This window comes from Dioscorea cayenensis, chromosome 7 (genome assembly GCF_009730915.1).
Source record: "Dioscorea cayenensis subsp. rotundata cultivar TDr96_F1 chromosome 7, TDr96_F1_v2_PseudoChromosome.rev07_lg8_w22 25.fasta, whole genome shotgun sequence".
Taxonomy (NCBI): Eukaryota; Viridiplantae; Streptophyta; class Magnoliopsida; order Dioscoreales; family Dioscoreaceae; genus Dioscorea; species Dioscorea cayenensis.
The window spans coordinates 10,371,041-10,396,068 of NC_052477.1; the positions used below are offsets into that span (position 1 = coordinate 10,371,041).

General features: G+C 34.1%; 1 protein-coding gene across 3 annotated transcripts; it reads right to left on the minus strand.

Annotated features, from left to right (window-relative positions):
* Positions 1–8,084: 8,084 nt before the first annotated feature.
* On the minus strand, positions 8,085–23,945 carry LOC120264968. 3 transcript variants are annotated; one of them, XM_039272897.1, is made up of 14 exons: positions 23,805–23,945; positions 23,619–23,720; positions 23,481–23,540; positions 23,253–23,338; positions 22,349–22,446; positions 21,276–21,327; positions 18,728–18,820; positions 17,508–17,618; positions 14,528–14,885; positions 13,595–14,076; positions 12,158–12,267; positions 11,101–11,159; positions 10,743–10,930; positions 8,085–8,450 (listed from the first exon to the last, which is right to left on the minus strand). In XM_039272897.1, exons 1-14 carry the CDS (start codon positions 23,854–23,856, stop codon positions 8,262–8,264), a joined length of 2,040 nt encoding a protein of 679 aa, XP_039128831.1. In that variant the 5' UTR covers positions 23,857–23,945; the 3' UTR covers positions 8,085–8,261. The 3 variants fall into 3 exon arrangements, with proteins under 3 accessions (XP_039128831.1, XP_039128830.1, XP_039128829.1); XM_039272896.1 differs by having other exon boundaries at positions 13,595–14,073; positions 22,349–22,452; XM_039272895.1 differs by having other exon boundaries at positions 22,349–22,452.
* Between the last annotated feature and the right edge of the window lie 1,083 nt (positions 23,946–25,028).

The following is a 25,028-nucleotide window of genomic DNA, read 5'->3' on the forward strand; positions in this document are numbered from 1 at the left end:
GCACATAGAACAAGATCTCCACCAACTTGTCCGTCACTAAAGAAAGCAAAGCGATCCACGACGTGAACGTGTGCCCTGCTTACGTCACCTCGATGAAAGTATGGACTCGGGAAGTATTTTTAGGGCCAGGCATCGTAGCGAGCACTCGTAGAGAAAGTCATCGTAGCAAAGACCTGGGTCACGACGGTCGAGAAAAGCGAGAATTGAGAGAATCTCACGCAGGGCGTGTGGAAATTATACACGCCCGTGTGCAAATTCTACATGGGCGTGTGTAAAATCCACAGGCCCGTGTAGTCGCCCGATTCCGACCCTATTTAAAAGCCGATTCACTACGATTTCGAGCATTCTTTTTCTCCATCTTTTCCCCAACTTAGAGAGGGTTTCGGCTACGGGTTTTGAGAGGTATTGGCTAAGGTTTTGGAGAGGTTCTACGGCTCCGACATCGTCTTTCCTGAGGAAGAAAGTTGGTAGGGGAGCTTCCGTCGAGGCGTATCCTATACCGGATAAGAGAATCTTTGGACGACGAGTAGAGGACTCTCCACAAGACCATCGACACGACCATCGAGGGGGTTTCTTTATGGATTCATTGCTTTTTACATTCGATTTCTTTTGATTGTACTTAGCTCCATGGAGAGCTAAACCCCTAGTGGGTACTTGGGTGATTTGTGAACCCTAGGATGTATTTCGTTTCTTTGAACTCTTTATTATGCATTTCAATAAATTGATGTTTATTGTGAGTTCCAACCTTGAATGCTTGATTGTATGAACATTTCCCCTAGAGTGACACTAGGGTTGAGAGGTCTTGTTGGTAACCTTGTGAGTGAGTGACACACCACGAGCGTTAGACAAAGCTAGGTTGGAGAGGGTTGAGAGGGTGAGTCGAGAGGTACAGGAGCGTCCCCTTTCCCCTCCGACGTGATAGATTCTACCTCCATTCCTCGAGTTCTTTGCGGCCATAATAGAGTGAATGGTCTAGGGGATGAATCTCCGCTGTGGCTTAGTTGCACGTGCAACGGAGTGAAGCGTTGAGGGGATCTTAGTATCTAGGGCTTAATTGTGGTTAGGGACCTTCCGCCTGGACCAAAGGGTTAGGTCTATAATTAGGAAGAGATTTATCACTTGGAATCCCTAGAGCTCATTGCAACTCTATTCGAGTGCGAGGTTGAGAGGTTATCTAATTTCTCCTCCGGGACATGTATAGAGTTAGGCATAGTTGACCTTAGATTTGGGACTACGTATTTAAGGATTTCCACGACTCACCATTTCATTGATTAGAAAGCATAATAGAGGGTTCTTGCACTTGAAACGATTGTCCTAGGCGGAGAATTATCCGAATACCCCATCTTTATCGATTGCCTTACCTCCTCCTTTACTTGTGCTCTCTTACTTGTTGCTTTTAATTTTGAGAATTGAATCATTGTCACACTTATCACTACTGATCTTTTACATAGCTAAGAAACGGATTAAGCGGATTAAGCGGATTAATTTTGAGAATTGAATCATTGTCACACTCATCCGGGATTATTACTTCGATAAACCCGTGCACTTGCGGGATATACGCAAGGGGACCTTGTCATATTCAATAACCCAATTACCAGATGAAAACCCGTTAGTGAAAGATATAGAGATATTCAGCATGCTGATAATCTGATCCCAAATCACTTGAGTTCTATCACATTGACAAAACAAGTGATCAATGGTCTCACTGTGAAGACCACAAAAAACACAAGGGTTATCAGGGCCAAGGTGAATGCTATGTAAAAATGCAGTTGTGGATAGGCGACCTCTTAGACATAACCAAATGAAATGTTTAATTATAGGTGTAACGGGAATGCTCCAGACAATGGTCCAACCTACCCAATGATCAGTGTAAACCGATTGCTTGTTCAAAGTATGATACACAGTATATGAAACTTTGGTACCATAAGAATTAGGAATCCAAATCCAAAGATTATCAGAATTATGATCAATTGAAATTAAATACCTGTTCAAGTTATCAACATGATTGCCAAAGATATAATTAAGCTCTTGAACAATCCACTGATCGTTAACAATGATATCAGAAAAAGAAATCTGATCAAAATCAACATCCATATTAAGGTAAGTGGGCTTAAGAGCTACTGGTATATCGTAAAGCCAAGGATCCCAAAGAAGAGACGTACTCATAGGATTAATAGAATTTATTTTGCAATGATGTTTAATAAAAGCAGCTGATTTTCATAAACCTCTAAAGAACCAAGAGCACTTGGCAGGCACAGAGTCTTGCCAAAAATTGATTTTCCCATACTTGTTAAGTAAAATTTCAACCCACAAACAGTCATGATTGTTTAAGTATTTGAATATATTTTTAGACATGAGAAAATGTTTGGCAAGAGCAAGATTTTTGATACCTATGCCCCCCTCAGACTTACCTTCTGTTAAAATGCTCCAACTCACATTGTGGATGCCCTTTCCTTTACCATTCCTATTCCAAAAAAATTTTCTCTCAACTTTGGAGATTTCTGAAAGAATTAAATCAGGAATGGGGTAAACAATTAAAGTGTAGACCGGCACAGATAACAGGACAAAATTAATAAGGATCTCTTTGGCTGCAGGAGTGAGATGAAATTTCGACCATTTAGAAACTAATCTATTAACTTTATTAACCATAGGCTGAAAAGTTAGAGAAGCAAGTCTTTTAGGTGAGATGAACACCCCTAGGTATTTAAAAGGGAAGGAAGCTTGCTTAAGATTCAGGATGTAACATACCCTATTTAGAATGTGATTGTTTATCCAAGAAGGGAAAAAAATTGAGATTTATTGTAGTTGGGAAACTGACCAGTGAAGATGCTATAGTATTTTAAACAAGTCTGAATGTTTTTAGCAACCCTACGAGTAGCATGAGTAATTAAAATTAGGTCATCGGCATACATCAGATGATTGAAGTTGTGATACAAATTACTATTAAAACCAGGAATAAGATTATTCTAAAGACTAAAATTAAGCATGGTAGTAAGAGTTTGAGAAACAATAATGAACAGATAAGATGAGATGTGGTCTCCCTGGAGAATGCCTCTAGAGGAGGGAAACCAGGGGGTTGGTCTGCCATTAACTAAAAGAGAGAATGAGCAAGAATGAAGACATGATTTAATCCAAGAAACCCAGAGAGGAGGAAAATTCATTTTAATAAGAATGGTAAGAATTGCACTCCAACTAAGGGTATCATATGCCTTTTCGATATCGAGTTTAATAATTATCCTAGGGGGGCTATGGGATATCAAAACCCACTTATTCGAGATATTAGGAATAACTTTTTTTAATCTATTGGAAAGTAGTTGCGAGAGAATTTTGAAACAAACATTACATAAGGAAATCCGACGAAAATCTGAAACCAATTTTGGGTTGTCCTTAGGAATGAGAGCGACGTGGGTTTTTCCCCAAGAGGAAGGAATGAAAGAGGTTTTAAAAAAATACTGAATGGCTTCAAAAAGATGATTACCCACAACGGTCCAGAAAGCTTTATAAAATTCCACTTTAAATCCGTCGGGGCCAGGGGACTTACCTGAAGGAAGGTCAAAAATAGTTTGATGAACTTCCTCCATGGTAACATTGCTGATGAGAAATGCACTGTCAGAATCGGAAATCCTGGGGAGGTCAGGAGGAAGAGTGTCTTGATTGCTTGAAGAATTACTGGGAGAGCCGCTCCAAAGATGTTTATAAAAGTTCATAAAAGCTTGCTCAATACCAGAAGGGTCTCCGAAAACGTTACCATTAGAATCCTCAATTTGAGAAATATAATTGGTATGAGAACGAGTACGATAAAGAGCATGAAAGAAACTAGTATTCTTATCACCATCTGAAACCCAATTTAAACGAGTGCACTGGGCCTATTTAATAGTGTTCTGAAGCTGTAAAGTAGAAAGTTTAGCGTAAAGGCCCTTGAGAACGAAATGAGTATTAGAGCTAGAATCAGAAAGCTCAAGAGAACCAATTTCGGGCTTTCGAGATTAGAAATAGCAATATCCAAGTTATTGACCCCTGAACGACTCCAACGATTGAAATTAAAAAGCAGTGCGAGAAAGGAAATGGGAAAAACACATGCATAGGGGTTACCCCGAGGAGTAAAATCCCAAGCTTCTCGAATACAAGAATGGCACCCCAGCTACTCCATCCAAAAATTTTCAAACATGAACTATTTTTTCTTGAAAACAACGGATAAATTAGCGGTGAGAAAAAGCGGAGAATGATCCGAGAAGGAGCGAGCGAGGTGCAAAAGGGTGTAGGAATTAAATATGTCATTCCACTCAAGATTGACCAGGCAACGATCGAGCCTGGCCCATCGTCGAGAAGAACCAAGCTGGTTGTTGCCCTAGGTATAAGGTGAAACGACATATTTAAGGTCCAAAAGATTGTTACTATCAATAAAATCATTAAAAAAATCTGGATTTACGGCTATAGTAAGAGAAAGAGCCGCCCCTGTGCTCAGTTCTTAAAAGAATAGAGTTAAAATCCCCCAGAATGAGCCAAGGAAGCTTAAGATAAGAAATTTTAGAAAGCTCGTGCCAAAGAAACCGTTGGTTTAGGCAGCGAGAAGAATTATAAACCACCGAGATAATAAAATTTTTGGAAAAAGTAGAGGAAACCACAATATGCAACGCACGACGGGAAATAGAAATAGGTGTGACTCGACCGATGGCCGAGTTCCAAAGAATAAAGATACCACCTGAAAAACCATCGGCGAGGACAATGGCCCACTCCCAGTATTTAGGAATTTTTTTACAGAAGCGATCAACACGATCAGAGTTGGCGCGGGTTTCAACTAAACAAACCAAAATGGTTTAAGCTTTTTGATGAGTCTGGTGAGCCGAGAAGCATTATCCCGATCGGAGATACCCCTGCAATTCAACATATAATTTTAGCTGAGTTCATAATAAACATAAATAGAAGAAAAATGGAAAGAACTTCCTTGGAAAGAAGAATGAGAAGGATAGACAACAGCTTCAAGGTCCAGGACCTCCGGTTTCCATTCTGCCTTTCTTCGGCGAGATTTCCTCAGCATGAACTCCTTTTTTGATGAGAGCCTCCCGTCTGACCCAAGCCTGGTATTGCACCAAAGTCATAGAGTCTTCTGGTTCATCTTCCTCATCTAGCATCTCATCGTCTTCGTCGTCAGTGGAACCCTCGTCATCTCCACTATCTTCTTCCATTATCTTCATGGCAAGTGTTGACCTCTTCAAAGCTCTCGAGAACGGCAATCCACTACCAATTTGGAGAATATATATGATGGTTTCTAGCACCAGTAATCTTTTGATTAATTTGGGCAATCCTCAACTTCACATCATACCCAGAACTTGGATGTGTGTTGCCTATAGTCTAGCCACTCATGGATTTAATATGCATACTCTTACTCTCTTCCATCAAGGCAGGGATCTCCCCCGTTGGATCATAAAAGCACTTGCAAATGAATGGGATTCCTTTATAATATTTTTTTATTGTCTTTTCTTTTGCTTTGTTTCAATGTTTTTCTTTGCCAGCTGTTTTTTTCCTCTTTTCCATTTGTCCTATTTTCTGTATTTTTCTTTTTGAATAAATAGCTTGCAAAAGCTCTTTTTCCCAAAAACACAAACCACAAAGATTCTCCAGAATTTTCTTTTGGAATAGTATTCGCAATTGTCTGCTAGTGCTTAGGCTTGCATCACACTAGTGGTCTGGGACGTGTCAACGACTTTGTTCTAAATTAGGTAGATAAGTCAATATAAGGTTGTTGGGAAAAAGGAAAAAACTAAGCAGAAATTTTTTAGAAATTCCAAACAACCACAGTGCATGGTGAGGGGCCTTGTTCACTCTTGATAAACAGCTCCACTACCTGCTGTTTATCACCAAGGTTTGTAATCAAGACTCTGGAAGCAGTGATATCAACCAATGGTGCTTAATATCCAATGATAGTTTTGCAGTAAAATCATTTCATAGATTTCTAGATAATGGAGGTTCCCGATGTGAAGTGAAGCAAACCATTTGGAAAGCTCTACGTCTACATCAAATTAATATGTTCATTTGACTAGAATCAGCCAATAGAATTCGCATACTCTGGTTAAAAAAGAAGGTGCAATCTCCTGCCAACCACAACATGTGTGTTTTGCCATTTGGTGATTAAAACTATAGCTCATTTGCTACTATTATCACACCCCGTTCTGTAGGACCGGCACATGATAGTTAATGTGACAACCCAAGAAAGTATGTACACCATCCAACCGTTGAATCACTGTAACAAGAATTAATGATAAAAAATACTTGTAGTTGTATAGGAACTTAATTATTACTATATTAAGCTTATATAGCCTAAGAAATGATCAAAGAACTATCACATTAATGGAGTTAAATTAACTCTAACAAAGTGTTTGGGTACGCATATAGGAACTTAATAGATTGAGCTTAGGATAATAATGTTAACAAAACAAGAGTTGTACCATTGACTGCAATGTTGATCCGCATTTGCTTATAGGAAAGAGGCAATATAATAATAATAAATTACAAAAAAATTAAAAATAAAATAACAGGTGCTTCATATAAGCAATTGTAGTATGAACCAATGTTTTAATAACCGGACCGGTTGTCGAACCAGTTAGGCAACCGTTCCGGTCCAACTCGATGAACCGGTTGAACCGGTCTGGTTCAACCGGAATTAATTTTTCAAATAAATAAATACTTAAAAAAATTAAAAAAATTAAAAAAATAAGTAAAAAAATAACTTCAAAAAAATAAAGAAAAAAATAATAAAAAAATACAAAAATTAGATATGACAAAGTTAAATTACCTTTATAAAGTCACAAAGTCTCAACTTTATATAAAAATTAAAAATTTTTTTAATATACATACATACAAGGATATAACTATACAACAAATATTAAAAAAATAAATAATTAAATAAAAATATAAGTATACAAGTATACAACAACAATAATAATTAAAAAAATAAAAAAACCAAAACCATTGAAATGTTTAGTTTAATACTTTAATACTTTTAACTTTAATGATTTAATTATTGATTAGCATAAAAATTATAAGTTAATTATAATAAATTAATGATAATAAATCATAATATATTAATATCTTATGCATTTTTGTTTTTTTTATTTTTTTATTTTTTTAACTTTTTGCCTTTTTTTGAAATTTGGACCAATTTAATAAGTTTATTAACTTTATTTAAGTTTTTTTAATTATAAAAATAAATAAACCAATTAAATAATTTAAATTAATAAATTAGCTGGTCCCTGGTTCAACCGATTCACCGGTTCACCGGTTGAACCGGGCTGAACCGCCGACTCGGGCTCATTACTATTTTATGTGAGTAATCGGACCGGTTTACCGGCCGGTTCCCGGTTCAACCGGTTCAACCGGCCGGTCCGGTCCGGTTTTTAAATCCTTGGTATGAACTTCCTCACCCTTTCATCTCTTGCGAGCTCTCAAATGGATAAGTTAAAATAAAAAATAAAAATAAAATAAACGAAAGAAGGGCTAACATGTTAACTTGTTAGATTAACATGGCGCTCAAGTGATTTTCTACGCTAAATGGCAAGTCCCCTTGAAGCTAGTGATGGATAAAGACAGCGTTCATGTGATAATTTCAGTGTCCATGTCAGTGAATCCTTGATAAGCTCCCTTAGATGATTGAAGTTTGATAATTAATTTGATACAAATTGCAGTTTGATATCCAAAGTGAAAAATAAATATAACTTGGTGACCTATCATAATATTTACCCATTTATTGCAACTATAGTTAAAGCCAAGCCAGAAGCTCAAATGCCGGTGAACATTATAGATGCATGATGTACATAACATAAGTAGCCATATAATCATATATTGCTAGATGAATTTCTACGCTAAACTCTACTTAAAAAACTCTTCCGAGGCACGGAAAATTCACCACCCATGGTATATGAAATTTAACTACCTAAACATATTTAATAATTAATTCAAAATATATAAATTATATTTTAATGAACAATTACAATTATTTAAAAAAATAAACTTTTTAGTCTTAACATATTTACTTTTGATTGACATCAAGTCAATCAAAGTTTGGTAAGGCAAATAAAAATCCTCACTCAATATCAGAAAAATAAAATAAAATAAAATACCAATTCTCTGGTAAACTTCAGATACACATAAAAGTGAAAATCAAATATATCCCAACAATATATATATAAACACACCAAGCAAGGCCGCATCACAGTGACATTATTTCATTGTTCATAGTTAAATAGGCATTTTGAAACTCCATCTTACAGGGATTCCGCAAACTGAGGACCCTCCAAATCAAGTTCTTGCCTCATTATACAATTCATGAACCAATCGCTGCTAAATGTTCGCACCCCTTTCTTTGCAGCGGCCAATGCTTCTGTCATGTCTTCCTCACACGCTAAGAAGATTGTACGTGAGGGCTCCTTTATATTTGCAAGCTTAGCAATAACCTGAAAATTAACATTACTCAATATCAACAATTTTGACACAGTATGTCTCATCTAAGATTAGGACATATGAGAATCAAGCATTACACCTAATCAACAATTCACATTCGGCTACAGGATTAACAAGAAGCAGCAAGTTGAAATATCATAGTAATAAGGCTTAAGGTTATACTCAGAGCATAGATAAGGATTAGTCACTGAGTCAAGACTAGATAATTTTCTATATAGTAGCCTAACTTATTCGAGGCATTATAATCTGGACAAATCCCATTAAAGCTTTTCAGCTTTAAGGGAATCGAAAGCAAATCAGACACCCCAAGAATTAATAACAAAAGAATCAGTAAAATTGATGTAATTACATACAAATGCAGTAAAATAGAAAAAAGACTGCATTCTGAAAGTCAAATAAGGATCAAAATTATAGCCAACTCTAAGCAAGGCAACACTTTGGAGTAATGTTCATCACAAATATATACTAATAATGCCCATTTCCTTAAAAATTAAGGTAAAAGATAGATACATCCAAAGGTGAGTATGGAATTTCACAAAAGCTAAAATATATGGCAAATTAGAACGTGTCATTATCAAGAGATGCATAGCAGCATATGTTTTCTATTTCAAATTTGCTACGCAGGAACAAATTCAATCTCTGCAACTTTCAGATAAGCACCGCATTTCCAATTAAAATTCTTCAGCAATTGGGAGAAGCAAAAAATAACTAAATCACAAAATAGGAGAAATGAGCCACTTCGAAGCACAGACAAAATAATGCTTCTGCAAGCAAAAAAATAAATAAATAAATAAAAGAGAACTTTTTTTAATAGCATACTGATACACTAAGTCATTTGTGTTTATACACAGGTGAGTATCTACGTGCATTCATGCCTGAAGTTCTTTGGAAGTGTGCATAATGCGGCTAAAACCAACTAAATTCAGCATTGACGGTTTAATTTTTTTAATTTGTATTTAGTAATTTAGCTATAGTATTTTCATATAGATTGGGATATCCAGTTCAATTATGGGTTTAAAATATGAACACTGGACAGAAAATTAACCAATTATTCACGATTATCACAATAAATAAATATATATATAAATTAAATTAAATTAAATTAAACTAAATAGGACGTGTTAGATGTCATGCTATGTGCAAAAGTTACTAATTATCAGGCAAAATCTAGTCCAATAATTTTTCTTGCATAAAATATGTAGATCTCATACAGAATATCTCTCAACATAGTAGTAAAGAAATTATCTCAAGAGTAAATTGTGATTTCATATTCAAGAGGTGAAACAAGGAAAGAACAAATTATCTGACACAAAGCACTTGGAGATCCATTCCATTAGTACAGAGGGACATTTGGTGTCATTTATTTCAATCAAACAACTATTAAAGTGGTTTGCATCTTTTGGAATGCCAAACCCTTCTAAAATACAGCTAATAGTGAACAGGTCAAATATATCCCTCAACTTTGAAAGTGGCTGTGAGACTATTAAATATATATATATATATCATGCATGCTTATTTTAACGATATAAACCATAAAAGGCATATTGAAAGGCATTATATTTTGTATATTGGTTGATGCTTTCAATAACCTTAAATCTGATAATATTTGTCAACTTAAGTTAATGTTAATAGTTCACCAATTATCAAAAAATAAGGTAAATATACTCTAATCAGATAAAATGGTCGTCTCAGGTTTAGGACATCAATATAACTAGAAACTAATATAAATGGCCAACAGCAAACTTACAACTGCAACATGCATCTTCCAGTGCTAGTCAACTACTCTGTTCCATCATATACTGTATGTATCAACTGAATACCATCATTCCCGTGGTCTTTACATAGATACCAGTTTTTCCATGTGTCATATTTTACACACTATACACCATCTTCACTCCATCATATATACAAACTAGATATTTAGGCTTAAGGCATCCAAGCCAAGCCTCCCTCCACAACAGTAAATTTCAGAGACTTGGCAACGGCCTACTTTAGGCATAAGGCAGCTAAACAAAGCTGATGGTTATTAAAACAATATTTTGATTCATATTTTACAAGTTCCCTGTTAAAATAGGAGAAATTGTAAACGCAAGCAAACCAAACCTAAACATGCATGTCTCTTCCATGGAAGAAAGGTTAATCACCCCAAATGGATCTTTGTCCCTGTGCTTTCAATGTCAAATTCACAGAGGTCATGCCCGAAATTAGTGGGAAAAAAAATTGCCTAACCTACAAATTAATAAAACATGAGATGACGTTCCTCCTAAGACTCTGAGGATACTTACATCTCCACCAGCAGACTCGATGATAGTTGAAAGGATATCGAAGGAGGGCTGAATATGCCTAGCAAGACAGAAATGATATCCATTAAGCAGGGAACGAGGATTTGCTTTGGCTCTTAATACAGCATCCTTAAGTTTACACTTGTATTTTGACAGGTAATCTTCATCTTCCAAAATGTAATGCTCTTCACCTTTGACACAGAAAAAGTAAACAGCTAATTATACACAACTTTTTGCAAATACAGTTCAAGTTAAGAGCTCAGCATGCATGCTTCTGTAAATATCATCAATTAAACACCAACATGCCCAAAAAGATAAACTTAAGAAAAAGGATTTTAAAATTGTTAAAATGCCGACTCACCTAAAAACTTGCGTTCCCTGAAGCTTGCCTTCAACCAGTTTGGTGAGACTATCCAAGCACTGCATGTGACGACCTCAAGAATATCAGTTTAAACTGATATGAAAACAATTAATTTACCTCTGTATAAGATATTACCACACCTAAATGCTATGAGATCCCTATTTTTTCAAATTGGTTGGAACTTGGAAGTTAAAGCAATGAAGAAGTACAAAATCGTTCCTACGGTGTATACATAAGTTGGCAGCAATATCAAGAGTTAAAATTATACGTTTAGCATTTCAATTCATTTATGAGCACTCAATCCATCAAAGGTCGAAATACTACTCAAAAAATACACTTAAGCTATTTAGGCATTTTAATAATCTAGGGATATTTCTCTCTTATAACTTATCATGTGTTTATTCCAGTTAAGTATAGAAGGATACCACTGTCATCCAGATTATGCCAGTAATATTACGCCTGCAACTCCACCCTCATGTTCCCTTGTATAAAGTATGGAAGCCTCCATAGTAATCTCTAAGACTGCTCCTAGAAATTATAGCAGATGAATTCATAGCTTTTGATGTTTTGATTATTGTTGTGGTTGGTTTGCATCAAACAATCAACAGAAATTTTCCTTTGTACAACATTTTTCACAGCCTTCAAGGCTGAATACTTCCATGAGCAGTGAGACAATATTTTGCCCACTATAGTATCAGCATAATGCTATATTAATAACTCATTACACTTTGCTGATTTTAGTAATTGAACATAAATTGATATAATCCAATAAAAAAATATATCTATAAAAGTTTGAGCTGTCTGTGATCCTGCATTTAGTTCAACAAATAAAGCATGTGCTTTATGAACATTGAAAAATTTCCTTTTGAAGTCTATGGACAAGACTGCATCTATGTTTCCATAGTATAAAATGAAATCAAGACAGATGTGCATATATAATATAACATAACTGCTACATGACCACCTGAACAGTATTTTAGAACACTGTATCAAGTACAATATAAAGGTATAATATAATCTAGGCCTAAATACAAGCAACAAAAGAAGAAATGCCAACCCTGAACAAAGTGCTGTCGAGAAGTTAAGAGTCCGTCTAACTTTCCCTGCAATGACATGAGTGCTTGAATTTCCATCACAAGTTACTGAACCACCTAGTTCATGAACTACCTGCATTTACAAGAGTAATTTATCATAAAAAGAGAGGATACTAGGAATCAGCTGATCAAGCAAGATTCGTCAACAAAATAAAATAATTAATAAGATAAATACCCAGTCAGAAGTCCTTCATGTCAATTGCGTGCTCCAAGAGACAAAAACGCATATAGACATACATGTGACATGTGTGTGATGCCCTTGGATAGACATAATTCATATTGATTGTAAATAATATGGTCAGGAATGAAAGAAACGAAAGGGAATTTGTTTGCTGATGATTGTTCAATACTTCCTATGGCTATCCAGTATTATCCTTGATAAGTAACACTATGCTATGTGCAACAAAAGAAAAATGATAATGAAAAATTATTGGCAAGATTTATTAGCTTCTAATCAATTACTGCCCTCTAAAGTCATAAAATATGAACTTGCTTAATTTTTGACTTGATGATGACTATGTAAGCCATACAAACATTGCAAACTCTCTCAGCAGGTTTGATGTTATTAAATTTTAATAAGGAATATCTCAGAAACAGTGAAGGGAATAAAAGATATTACATTATGCTACCCTTTCAGCTCTATAATTTTGCCTAAAATTTCAACATTCTTTGATAAAAAATTCAACATTGTTTGATTACAAAAGAATATAAGTTTCACAAGCTTCAAAGAAACATCAAAATATCTAATTATCATTACAGTTGGTGCCTATGGCCAAAAAAATGCCCTTGAGGGTTAAATTGTTAACCATCCAATTATTCATGCATTTTCCGCCAATAGTCTATTGCCAAGATCTAAATTGCAATAAATGAAAAGAAGATCGGAACAAATTTTCACAAATTAGATCGGATAAGATGCAGGAAATCCAGATGGAAAAGCACCAGTGATTATTATGCCGACATAAAATAAATGAGCCAACAGCATTGCAGAACGCTTATAAAGTCAGCGGTGCATGTATTACTGTCGTACATAACATCGTCTTGCATTGTACTCTTATTACATTCAGCATATCCTCTCTGCGTATATCGTTTTGTCTTCTTCCTACCTTCTAAGATTCCAAGCAATATGCATTGGAATTATAGAATTTCTCATGTTTACAACTATGAAATATCTTGATTTCCTATTTTCTAATTTCAATGTGCCTCACAAGCCTGGACTTTAGACATTTTACAGACAATATTTCTAACTATAAATTCAGTTGCTTAGAAAGACATGTAGCCTAGAAATGAATTTACTTCAGTCAGTTACTTATGCTATTTTAATTGTAGAATCAGAGCATACATGGAGCATAACTTATTACAAGCACAATAAGTTTAGATAAGACAGAGATACATATGTTTACCTTCACAAGCGAAGCTTTCTTCATCTCATCAGCAATATTCATGAACATGATTTTGGCGCAGAGTACATCAGAGACCAGAATGTCAGCCAATGAGTTATTTCCTTTGGCATCAGATCCCACATGAGTAACATCATTAAGATCCTTAGACATTTCAGCATCACATAATTCCATGGGAAGTATGCCTAAGGGGCGAGTATCAGAGTCTAGTTTACTTAGTCCATCGTAAGGAATAATTTGACTTGAACACGGGCAACACTGAATATGATGGCCACCTCTAACTCGCTTTGACTTTAGTGAAGATGATAAAGCTTCGGAAATCTGCCTCTTTACACCCTTCCCAGAATTATACGCGCTACCATCAGCATCATCATATACGGTATCTTCCAGCACTACATCATTTTCAGTAGCATTGCACCACCCTTTACTACAAGAAACCAATTTACCACAACATGGCATTCTACCAGCACCAGCAGAGATACCTACTAAAAAAGCAAATAAACAATCATTCACAGATTAAATAACAGCAGACATGAACTGAACTCCTAAGTATACGAGCCTAGCGTAACCAAGAGACTTCATAGGAAAAAAAAATGGGTTGAACTATAAAAGAACAAAGAGGCACAAAGGGCAAGATTGAAACATTATGCTTGAAACCTTCGCAGAAGCAACCACCCCATGGAGGCTGAAACTTCATAAAAGTGCAATTGTAATAGAACTTGATAGTGAATATAGGACTCTAATTCACAGATGCCTGAATTGAAAAATGAAGAAGACACAAGCTGACTGAAACCCATATGCTGAAACCAAAACAAAACAAAACAGAACAGGAGCAAAAAGCCCACGAAAACACTCCAACTCCTGAGAAGTGACTCGATCACTAAAACAAAATTGTTCCCTTGTTTTCTACAATATATTTTGCTGAAACTCTCTTACCTTCAGCAGCTTGCTTGTCTTCACAGAACCCACTTTTCACTGATACATGACACGGACTCTTTCCTTGGATTTGATGGATGAAGTGTTTATCTACAGTACCACTCCATGGAGAGCCTTCTAACTTTGCTTTCACAAGCCCAGGATTTGTGTTGACACAATCATAAGGTAATAAAGCACCAACCTCAGAAGAGATGCACAAATTGCATCTTGGAGCATCATCTAAACCAATATCATTCTTGAGATGAGCAATCATAAGAGTGGAACCACCAGGAAAGCACAATGCCCGCCTAATATTAGGTTTTATTGGTAGCTTGCAAGCTTTTCCTTTATGATCTACCTTACCTATTGACATGAAACCCTGCAAAGTGGCATCTACGTTGATCAGAAGCGTGTAAAAGCAGCACAAACACAAATTAAGAATTTAATTGCAAGAGCAAGAAGCACATGCACACACTCACATGCAAAGGTAAAGTACTTCCTTTCATTTTAAGAAATGATAGAATTGAGACCACACAGGATACCACAACTCAAGTGATAAAGAGATTCTTCTATCAATTAATTGTGAATATTTATTCCGGCTGTCTTTCAGAAACACACGGAAAAAATTTGCATATTGATCTACACCTAAGTGGTGTTTGATAACAGCAAGACAAGCGTGACCCTCACACACAGGACACCACAACACAAGTGATAAGGAGCTTCTTCTATCAATTAATTGTAAATATTTATTCTGGCTGTCCTACAGAAACACATGGAAAAAATTTGCATATTGCAGCTCTGCACCTATGTGGTATTTAAATAAGGAATAAAAAGTGGGGTTAAAGGTCTTTTTCAAATATTGTGCTTGAGGGGAAACTTTGATTTAAGGTGACCAAAGTATAAATTAATTAATACTAATAAATGCTTTCAAATTAAAATTTTACATTTCTAAATAAAAGTAAATATTCATTAATATTCATGCTTTTAAATTACTTATTGCATATATTTATTTAAAAATTAAATTTTTATAACAATATGTAAACCTTATACCAAGTTGTTTAGTTGAGGGAATTGTACTTATTTCCCAACCAAGCATGGTGCAAGGTTACTAGTTCACATTTAAGATCATAGATAAAGTTATTTGAAATTCTTAGATGAAATGAAGTTGTTCTATTTTAATACAAATATATGTAAATAGGGAATTAATAAGTAAAAGAAAAAACTTACATCATGGATGAACAATGTAAACACTTAAACCCCCTTTGCGGTTAAGGAATGGCACATGCTCCCCCAGCCAAACATATGGGGACAAGCACTGAAGCAGCACTTGGATAAGCACTATAGCAGTCCGTGAATTTGAATTCTAATAGTAACTCCTCCCATAATCAATAACCAAACTACCCTATACCCCTCAACTTAGTTAAATACTCCATGATCAAGTCATTTGCCAGAGTTAAAATACACCACCATCTCAATCAAATCCTGATGAAGGTATTAATCTCGGAGTATTAAATTATTGGATTATTTATAATTATGTTGCTATATGTAATTATAAGCTTTTGACAAAGTTAAATCTAATTATGGAAATATTGCAACATAGAAAATGACAGAAATTATAAGCTTAATTGAGAAATATCAATCTATTCAAAGCTGCTTTTGCGAGAATGAATCCTAGGATACAGGAAAACTTATTTCCATAAAACCGTAATAAAGATGATACATAAAATAATAAAGCATAAGATAATAAATCATAGATGGGTAAAAGACACAATTACTTATGAATATTACATATACCTATGAAAGAAGTTCAAGAATTTAATCATGACAATAGAAAAGAAGAACGATGTTTTGAATGGTATACAGAAGGATCAGTAAGAAAACATAAAACTCTAAATAAGCAGATAATAGCAAAGAAAATAGTTTGGTTAGGAGACGCACAAAGATATATTGAATTTAAGAGAATGTATAAAAGATGTGAATGCTATAGGAAAACTATAGACAAATGGGAAAAAAAAAATAAATAGAAATGCAAGACAAAAAAGAAAGTTGCTATTGTTAAAATGAAAGAATTATTAAACGCAAAATCCATAGTAGAATTAGAAGATATGATTGACCATATTACTTTGAATAGTAGGAAACAACAAAATAAATTAATTAAAGAAATAAGAGCTTATATAGATTTTAAGATATACGTAAGACAGAGAAATACAATATTAATGGAAACAAGATTTGGTCCACAAGAAAGAACAAATAGAAAATTAAAAAGTATAAAAGGGTAGAAGTTAAGAATCTCCAAAATATATATGAAACCTTAATACATATGCAGCAACAATTAAAAGTCCTACAAGAAACAATAGAATATTAAAGGACAACCATTTAAAAGAGTTAAATTGAACCCTCTCAGCACTATATAAAAGAGATACCTCCAAATCAGTAAGCTTATAGGCTTTTGAAGTAAACTATGATGAAGAAAGACTAGAACAATGAAAAAATAGATTCACAGTAGCAAATGCTGAAGAATTAGAGGAACTAGAAAAAGAAATAATTAGATTAACACAACAGGTAGATAATTTCTCTCATTTTGTAAGTAGCAATATTTCTATAAATTAGTTTTTATAATTTGTTAATTTTTGAAAAAAGATTATTTGGCAAAAAATTTGAAAAAAAAAGAACATCATGTTAACCTTCTCAAAGGTATTTATTGCATTCCTCTACTCGTATATTTCTCACTTACACATTAATCATTTCAAAAATATCACATTAAGCTTTGCCCTCCAAAACCTCACATCCCAATATTCGAAAAAGGTTCCCCTTAACCCTATACTCCAACCAAACAAAGTGAAAGAGTTCTTTCATTATGTGGGAAAAGAAAAACTGTGAGCCAACCAATATCTGTTCTCTCAGGTCAAGAAGGCAATGAGTAAACTCAGTGAAGTTAGCAGCTTTGGAACAGAAAATGGTTTTCCTAATTTGCACGTATCTTGCGACTCATCAAACATACCTGCTTAAGCCAAAATCCTTCAGACTCGTCATCTCCCCAGCACAATATGGTTGAAATGCCAACCTTCTGCAGTCTATCTCTCAATTCTTTGAACAGGAGCTTACCAATGCCCTGAAATTAATGTTGCACAATAAAAAATACAGAAATTGAATAAGTGAATCTTATGCAACTTTTAGATATCCCAGCGAACATAAAAATCTGAAAATGTTGAAGCATCTATTGAATCTCTTTCAGGTTATTATCTATGGGAGGAAACAAGTGTGTACATCCATAGAAAAATGCAATACTCATATTTAGGGAAATTAAAAAGGTTGGGCTTAGCCGTTTGAATATTTCAGAAAATAACTTACAATCAGCACACACCAATGGCTAATAGAAAGACAGCAGATGCAAAGAAACCTCTAAAACCTAGTTAGAGTCAAAAACTGCAGCAGGCACAAAGTAAGGTATACTTCCTGGAGAAATTACCAAGTAGCTATAAATAAAAGTAGTCATTAAATTTAGTACATAAAATGTGATTATTACTCCTTTTAAAGCATAGAATCTTGCAAGTAAATACTAATGAATACACTATGCATTTCATGGGCAAAACAATTCCTTCTTCATTTCAGATTTGAGTACTCATCATTAGTTAAATTTGCTCCCCTACTACCCTACAAGAATAGAAAGAAAGGATCACCACCAAGTTAGGTCCCTTTAATAAAAGTAAAAAGTAGACATTTAGATTTTCCTTCACCTAAGCCAATAGAAAATTTGGACCACCACCATACTCCACACACTCAATGCCACCAACAGTCATGACCAGAACCAGTGGTCAACACGTCCACTAACCACTTTGATTATCACAATATTTGTGCGTGCAAAGGACGAAGCCGTAGTTTTCCTATCTTCATGAAATCTTGATCCAGATGGGCCCGTGCCCACTACCCATGCACTCAACACAATCACTTTTAGACACAAGGTGGTGGTTACTGCTGCCCCACCCACAATAACCTAGTAATCAAATAAACACCCAGCTACAGTCACTATCAGGACTAATGACTAAACTGTAAGTTATTAGACAATGTGTGCCAACTATATCATTCTGGCAACTAACTTCATGACTTTTTTTATTAACCCATTCTTAAGGGTTCTTCTCATAGTTACCAGCAATCAAGTATAAACAACTGAAAACCAAAAGACAGCCTTCTGTGTGTAATAAAATGAAAACAGCTTTACACCTTGTTCTGGTAACTTGAGCTGACAGCAGCAAGAGGGATTTCAGCATATTGGGTATTTGCAGGAATTATTTGATATGATACAGCGGCCACAACCTGAAAACAAAACAATTGATTAACCAAATTTAAGTCTATATATGTGCGTATGTATGTATTACTGTTACTGTTACTGTTTAGTGTGTTACTGTTACTGTTATGAGATGCTAAACATAATGAAACATTACTACAAACATGTCGAAGGTAATGTACATGAACATGAGGTACTTGAATAGGAGGATGCAAGCAAATAACAACCTTTTATTTGACAAAGTTATGTTAAGAGATTTCTCATGAAGAAGTTCTTATACGTCATAAAGAAATGTTCCAGTCCTCAATTTTTTTCTTTATATTCTCTAAAATCATAAATTCATCAAAATTAGTGTTACATTTGAATTCACAGAATAAGTTAAAAAATAAGAAAAAGAGGACTACACAAATAAATGGAAAAAAAACAGGGGGTAACTAACAAGTACTAAGAAATCAAATTAGACAGAAAAGGTAAAGTAAAAACAGAAAGCAGACCAGCCAAACACAACCATAGTTTTTCAATTTCTTCTCAAGCAGAATGTGAGTACTTGATACATCTAGCATAATTAGAAAATCATTTTCAGTTAATAAAATGGAAAGGAGCAAAAAGTAATTATCATTTAAATTCAGAGCAGTTGAATCAAGCACAAAAAAATGGGCATATGAAGGCATATTTTCGAAAGTTGACTAACTGGGGAGCTGTTATAAGCAATAATTAGTGAATAGCTTTTACAAGTTTGAGGAATGGAGTAAGAGGCAAAGCTCTCAAACAAGAACTGATCTAATAATATGGTATGTAACACATATATCAACTTTATCAGTTATTGACCAATGAAATGAAACAAGTGGTGTAGTTAAAACATTGTGTCCCGCCAAAAAACAAAAAAAATGAGTACACAATTGAAGCTTGATCAGAATGTTGCATTTTGCAACATGACTATGAAAGGAAAAATCAACTTAATTTGGAGACAGGAAGTGTAACACTAGAGATTCTCTTTTCATTTAGTTGGTTTCCCTCTTATCTCTTTTTTCTCACATTTCAATGAGTTCTTGATTTAATTATTAACTTAAAGAAATAGTGCATTATTTAAAGAAATGAAAACAGAGGAAAAGGTACTCACTGATCTCTTTTCCTATTCCATTGAATAAAGATGAAGACCATTTATATACAAGTTACTTCAAGAAAAATTAACAAACATCTACAATCTAGGAGAATCAAAACTAAAATGGATGGAGTATCAACTAAAATGTAGAAAAATGAGTTGTACTATTATAAATTAGCTATATGCAAGTTACCAATTCCAATTTTATTATTTCCAAATCTCATAAAACCACTTGCAAGGAATAGTAAAGATATACAAACAGATATATTAATGAACTCTTGAAAAGATTTCAAAATGAAAATGTCAAGAACAAGCAAAGACAAAAAGTTCCTCTGCATTCAGGAAATACTGTTTAAAATGCCAAGCTGCCAATGGAGTATATGTCAGCCTGTTTTCCGCACTAGGACAAGAATTAGAAATAATTATTAACTTAAAGAAATAGTGCATTATTTAAAGAAATGAAAACAGAGGAAAAGGTACTCACTGATCTCTTTTCCTATTCCATTGAATAAAGATGAAGACCATTTATATACAAGTTACTTCAAGAAAAATTAACAAACATCTACAATCTAGGAGAATCAAAACTAAAATGGATGGAGTATCAACTAAAATGTAGAAAAATGAGTTGTACTATTATAAATTAGCTATATGCAAGTTACCAATTCCAATTTTATTATTTCCAAACCTCATAAAACCACTTGCAAGGAATAGTAAAGATATACAAACAGATATATTAATGAACTCTTGAAAAAGATTTCAAAATGAAAATGTCAAGAACAAGCAAAGACAAAAAGTTCCTCTGCATTCAGGAAATACTGTTTAAAATGCCAAGTTGCCAATGGAGTATATGTCAGCCTGTTTTCCGCACTAGGATAAGAATTAGAAATAATATAAAGTTGAAAATCCTATAATACCACTTGATATGGCAAAGACAAAGGCCACTAATTAGATAAAATAAATAATTTACGAGGAACATGTAACATAAGTCTATACTGATTATTTTTATGTTGCTTACCCTTCAAAGGATTGTTCAATAATTGATATAAATAGAAAATCAAATTTATAAGTGTTCAGTCTTATGATTTGAAATTATGAAATCATCAATTCTTTATTTGTACATCCCTTTACATTGTCAAGCAACTAGAGCTTGATTCTTCCACAATACAACAAAGATAACAAAATACATATGCATGCACAGTTGACATGACCTTAAAGGTTATAGCTTTTATTTTATTTAAGAGCAGCATCTGGTTCAATCAAAATATATGCAACACACAGAATTCAGTTACCATCTTCACTATATAACTCTTACAAACCTAAAGCAACAGCCAAAAAAGGGAGAAATCAATGTTCAAAGTGATAATAAAAATCCAACACATTACCTCTTCAAGAGTATTACAGGAATTTGATCTCAAAATCAAAGTGTTATATTTCCTACAGGGAAAAAAGTGTAATATAAAGTGGTCAGAGGATCTAAGATTGGCAAAAATAAAAGATTAAAAATTTTAAAAATAAATAAATAAATAAATAAATAAATAAATAAATAATAATAATCAAAATAAAAATAAGGGATTTTTAATTGCATACCCCTGTAAAATCATGAATTTGCTTAAATACCCCCATAAAAATGATATTTGTTTGTATACCCCTACAAATCAATTATATTTGCTTCTATGCCCCTATGGTTAAGTTGACTCTTAATGGTGCTAAATCAATGGATGAAATAAGGATAAATTACCAAAATGGGTTTGCTTATATACCCCTTGAAATTTTTTTTCTTCTTATTTTGTAGACATTACTCATTTCATTCAACAAATGACCATTATGAGTTTGTTAATATAACCATCAAATTTTTTTATTATATTTTATAGACTTAAATTATTTAAATTATAGATAACCAATATAATTTTTTATATACGCTTTAATGATTTTTAAAAATTATTAAAAATCATGAATTTTTTAGTAAATTCATATTTTAAGGTTTTTACAAACATCTCTAAAACATTTTAGATTATCACATGCTCTTTACAAACACAACCTAAAAATAGGTAAAAATTACAACGTGTAACAATATATAACAAATAATTTCATACTATGGTTAAGGGTAATTGGGTAATTTCATACTAAAAAATAACAAATAATTTCATACTAAAAATTATGACCTTGGATGATGTTAAGGGTAATTAAGTAATTTTGATAAGTTGGGCTAAGTGGGAAGTATGGTTAATTCCATAAACCCTAACGGTGGCTAACGGTAACTAACAGTAGGGATATATAAGTAAAAAAGTTAGTTTTATGAGGGTATGCAAGCAAATAGTATTTTATGGGGGTATTTAAGCAATTTCATGGTTTTATAGGGGTGTGCAAGCAATTTTTCCTAAAAATAAAATCATAAACTAGAAGATTGTCATAAGAAGGATAGGTGAAAAAACATAAGAAAGAAAGATCCGCTTACCCGTTTAATAAGGATTTTTCAAGAAATAGAGATTCCCTTCCAGTATTTGCCGCATAATTCATTGTTGGAAGCTCTTTCGTATAAATTTTCAGAGTTTCCTGAAGCTAAAAAGGTTTAGCAAGTTGTACATCACTCACTAAATAATAGATACAGCACAGTGTTTAACAAAGTGAAATATCAGTGATAATCTAGAGAGAAAAAATAAAGCTATCTAGAAAGAAAACATAAAGCTACTATAGCCATCAAATTACAAAATGTTAATGAAAATAGTCCTAAAAAAAAATTGACAGATCGACTGAGATTTTTTTTAGGGCAGATTTATTTATTTAAGGATGCCACTTTTTTAGAAGATATTCCTATATTTAAGGAATAAGGAGAGTTATCAAACTAAGCACTACATTATCGCAAAAAAAGCCTTTGCAGTTTATAGACCATATGAACCACTAAAGATCAAAATACATGATACTTGTTTAGTGAAAGGTAAATTAGAGATTACTCAGGACTAAATTTTGTCTACTAATTACCAAAATATCAAGCTGAAAATTACATGCAGAGACTTCTATTGGACAACATACAGTACAGAACCCAGTAATGATATTTAATAAGATTTTAAAGAGAAATAAGTAGGCCATAATATTGGTAAAACGGAAACACTACAACAAAGGAAAATAAAGGTGAGCATTGAATAAGAAGAATAAAATCACAACAAGAAAAATAAATTTTGAGTCTTTAGTCTTATTTTTATGATTGTCTTTTTGCCTAACTACCAATCACTCTTAAAGTCACAAAATCAACATATAAAGATAATGCTTTGGTTTTTCATGCAATACACTTATACACTTCCACAAAGCTAGAGATCATGCATCTATGGAAGTCAACAAAAAATAAAAAAATAAAAAAATACCTGAAGCAGAAATTTACTCTGCTCATCAGCATTTTTGGGATTCACAAGCAAATATGAACAGTCCTTGAATAGAAAGCATCCCTTTCCTTCAGTGAAGAAAATAAAAGTACAAAAATCAAAACTAATAGAACAAACCATTTCCTATAATCTAAAGGATAACTTCTTACTCATTTATAGTAAAAAAATATTAGAAATAAAACCAATAAAATCAAGAAAAGAAAGCATTACCAACATCTGGACATTTGAGATCAGTAAAAAGATTGCCACCGCAATCCATTGAATCATCCACTGTGCAACAAGAACAAACAACCAAAATTAAATGCATCGAACCGCATTTAAAGAATAGCTTAAGAATAAAATCTTTGCCTGAGATATTGATCTTCGCCTTCGCTGATACGGAGATGGTGAGTTGCTTCTCGGTCGGTTTGCAGCCGAAGTTTTTACTTTCGATTTCAACACGGCAATTTCCTGTACAATGAAAACTAGGGTTTCGATCCAAATCCAATCCGTGTTCTCTTTTCTAGGGTTTCTAACTAGGGTTTTCGTGCTCACCGATGGGGATGGGGGAAGAGAAGGACCTCGAGAAGCGCCTCTTTCCGGCCATCGTGTTCTTCCGAGATGAGATGAGAACTGCGAGGAACTGGCGCAATGTTTTTATTGCCGCAATCTTCCATCGAATTGAGCGGGAAATATTTAGCGCCGTTTTAGATTTGGGCAAATATTTGGTTTTAGATATTCTTGAGAAAATATAAAAGGCAATTATTTAAAAAAATAAATAAAAATCCATTCAAAAAAATTAGAAAAATAAAGTTATCCACTAAATCTTGGTAAATTTTCATTATTTCTAGAAAGGCCCTATGATATTTGGATATATTTATGAGACAATGAGCAAATAGTCCCTCTCAAGTTTGATTATTCACAAACTACCCTCTTGATTTTCATTATTTACATAAGTTCAGTCATTTATCATTATTATTCATTTTAAGTCCATACCGTTGGTAACACCGTGTTGTTTTTCATAAAAAAAAAAAAAAAAGAAAAGAAATGCACCACACACTTATTCATTGCCTGTCACCATCTCTCCATGTTGGGAAGTAGTGGTTTAGGTGGTTACAAATCCTGAGGGTGGTAGTGGTTGCCCTGTGTTCCTTCTCTCAAGTGCCCCTTTATCTTCTAATATTGAATAAGCCCAAAGACTTTCCCATCTTTGTGCTTTTGTGTTCCCACCATGAAGCCCTCTATTCAATGTTGAAGGTCTTGAGAAGAAGTTTGCTATAGATTTCCCTGTTTAGCACTGTTATTTCCTTGAAACCATCATTCCACTTCTGAATCAACCAAAGCCATACCTTAAGGTAGTAAAGCAATATGGCAATCGCAGAAGGATTTTTGTTGGTTGCAGGATTGTTTTTATCCCTTTTTGGATTTCTAGGATTTTAGTGGTGTGTCACCTTTTTCCTTTCTTGTGTAGAGTAGTTTATTTCGATCTTTCCTTGTTTGTTTGTTTGTTTGATGTCTTAGTTGAGTCCTCCTTGTTTGTAGTTTGGGGCTTCTTGTCGAGGGTTTCGGGGTGTTTTTTGGGTGTTTATAAGGTGTGTGGGCTGTGCACAGGCCGCACAGAGAGTGTGTGGGTTGTGCACAGGCCGCACAACCTCTCCTGGGCCCTGTGTGCACTCCTGTGTGGTCACACAGGGGGCCGCACACCCCAGGCAGAGCAGTGTACAGCCTAGTGTGCGGCCGCACATACAAGGGTTTTGTGTTTGTAAGCTTGTTTTAAGG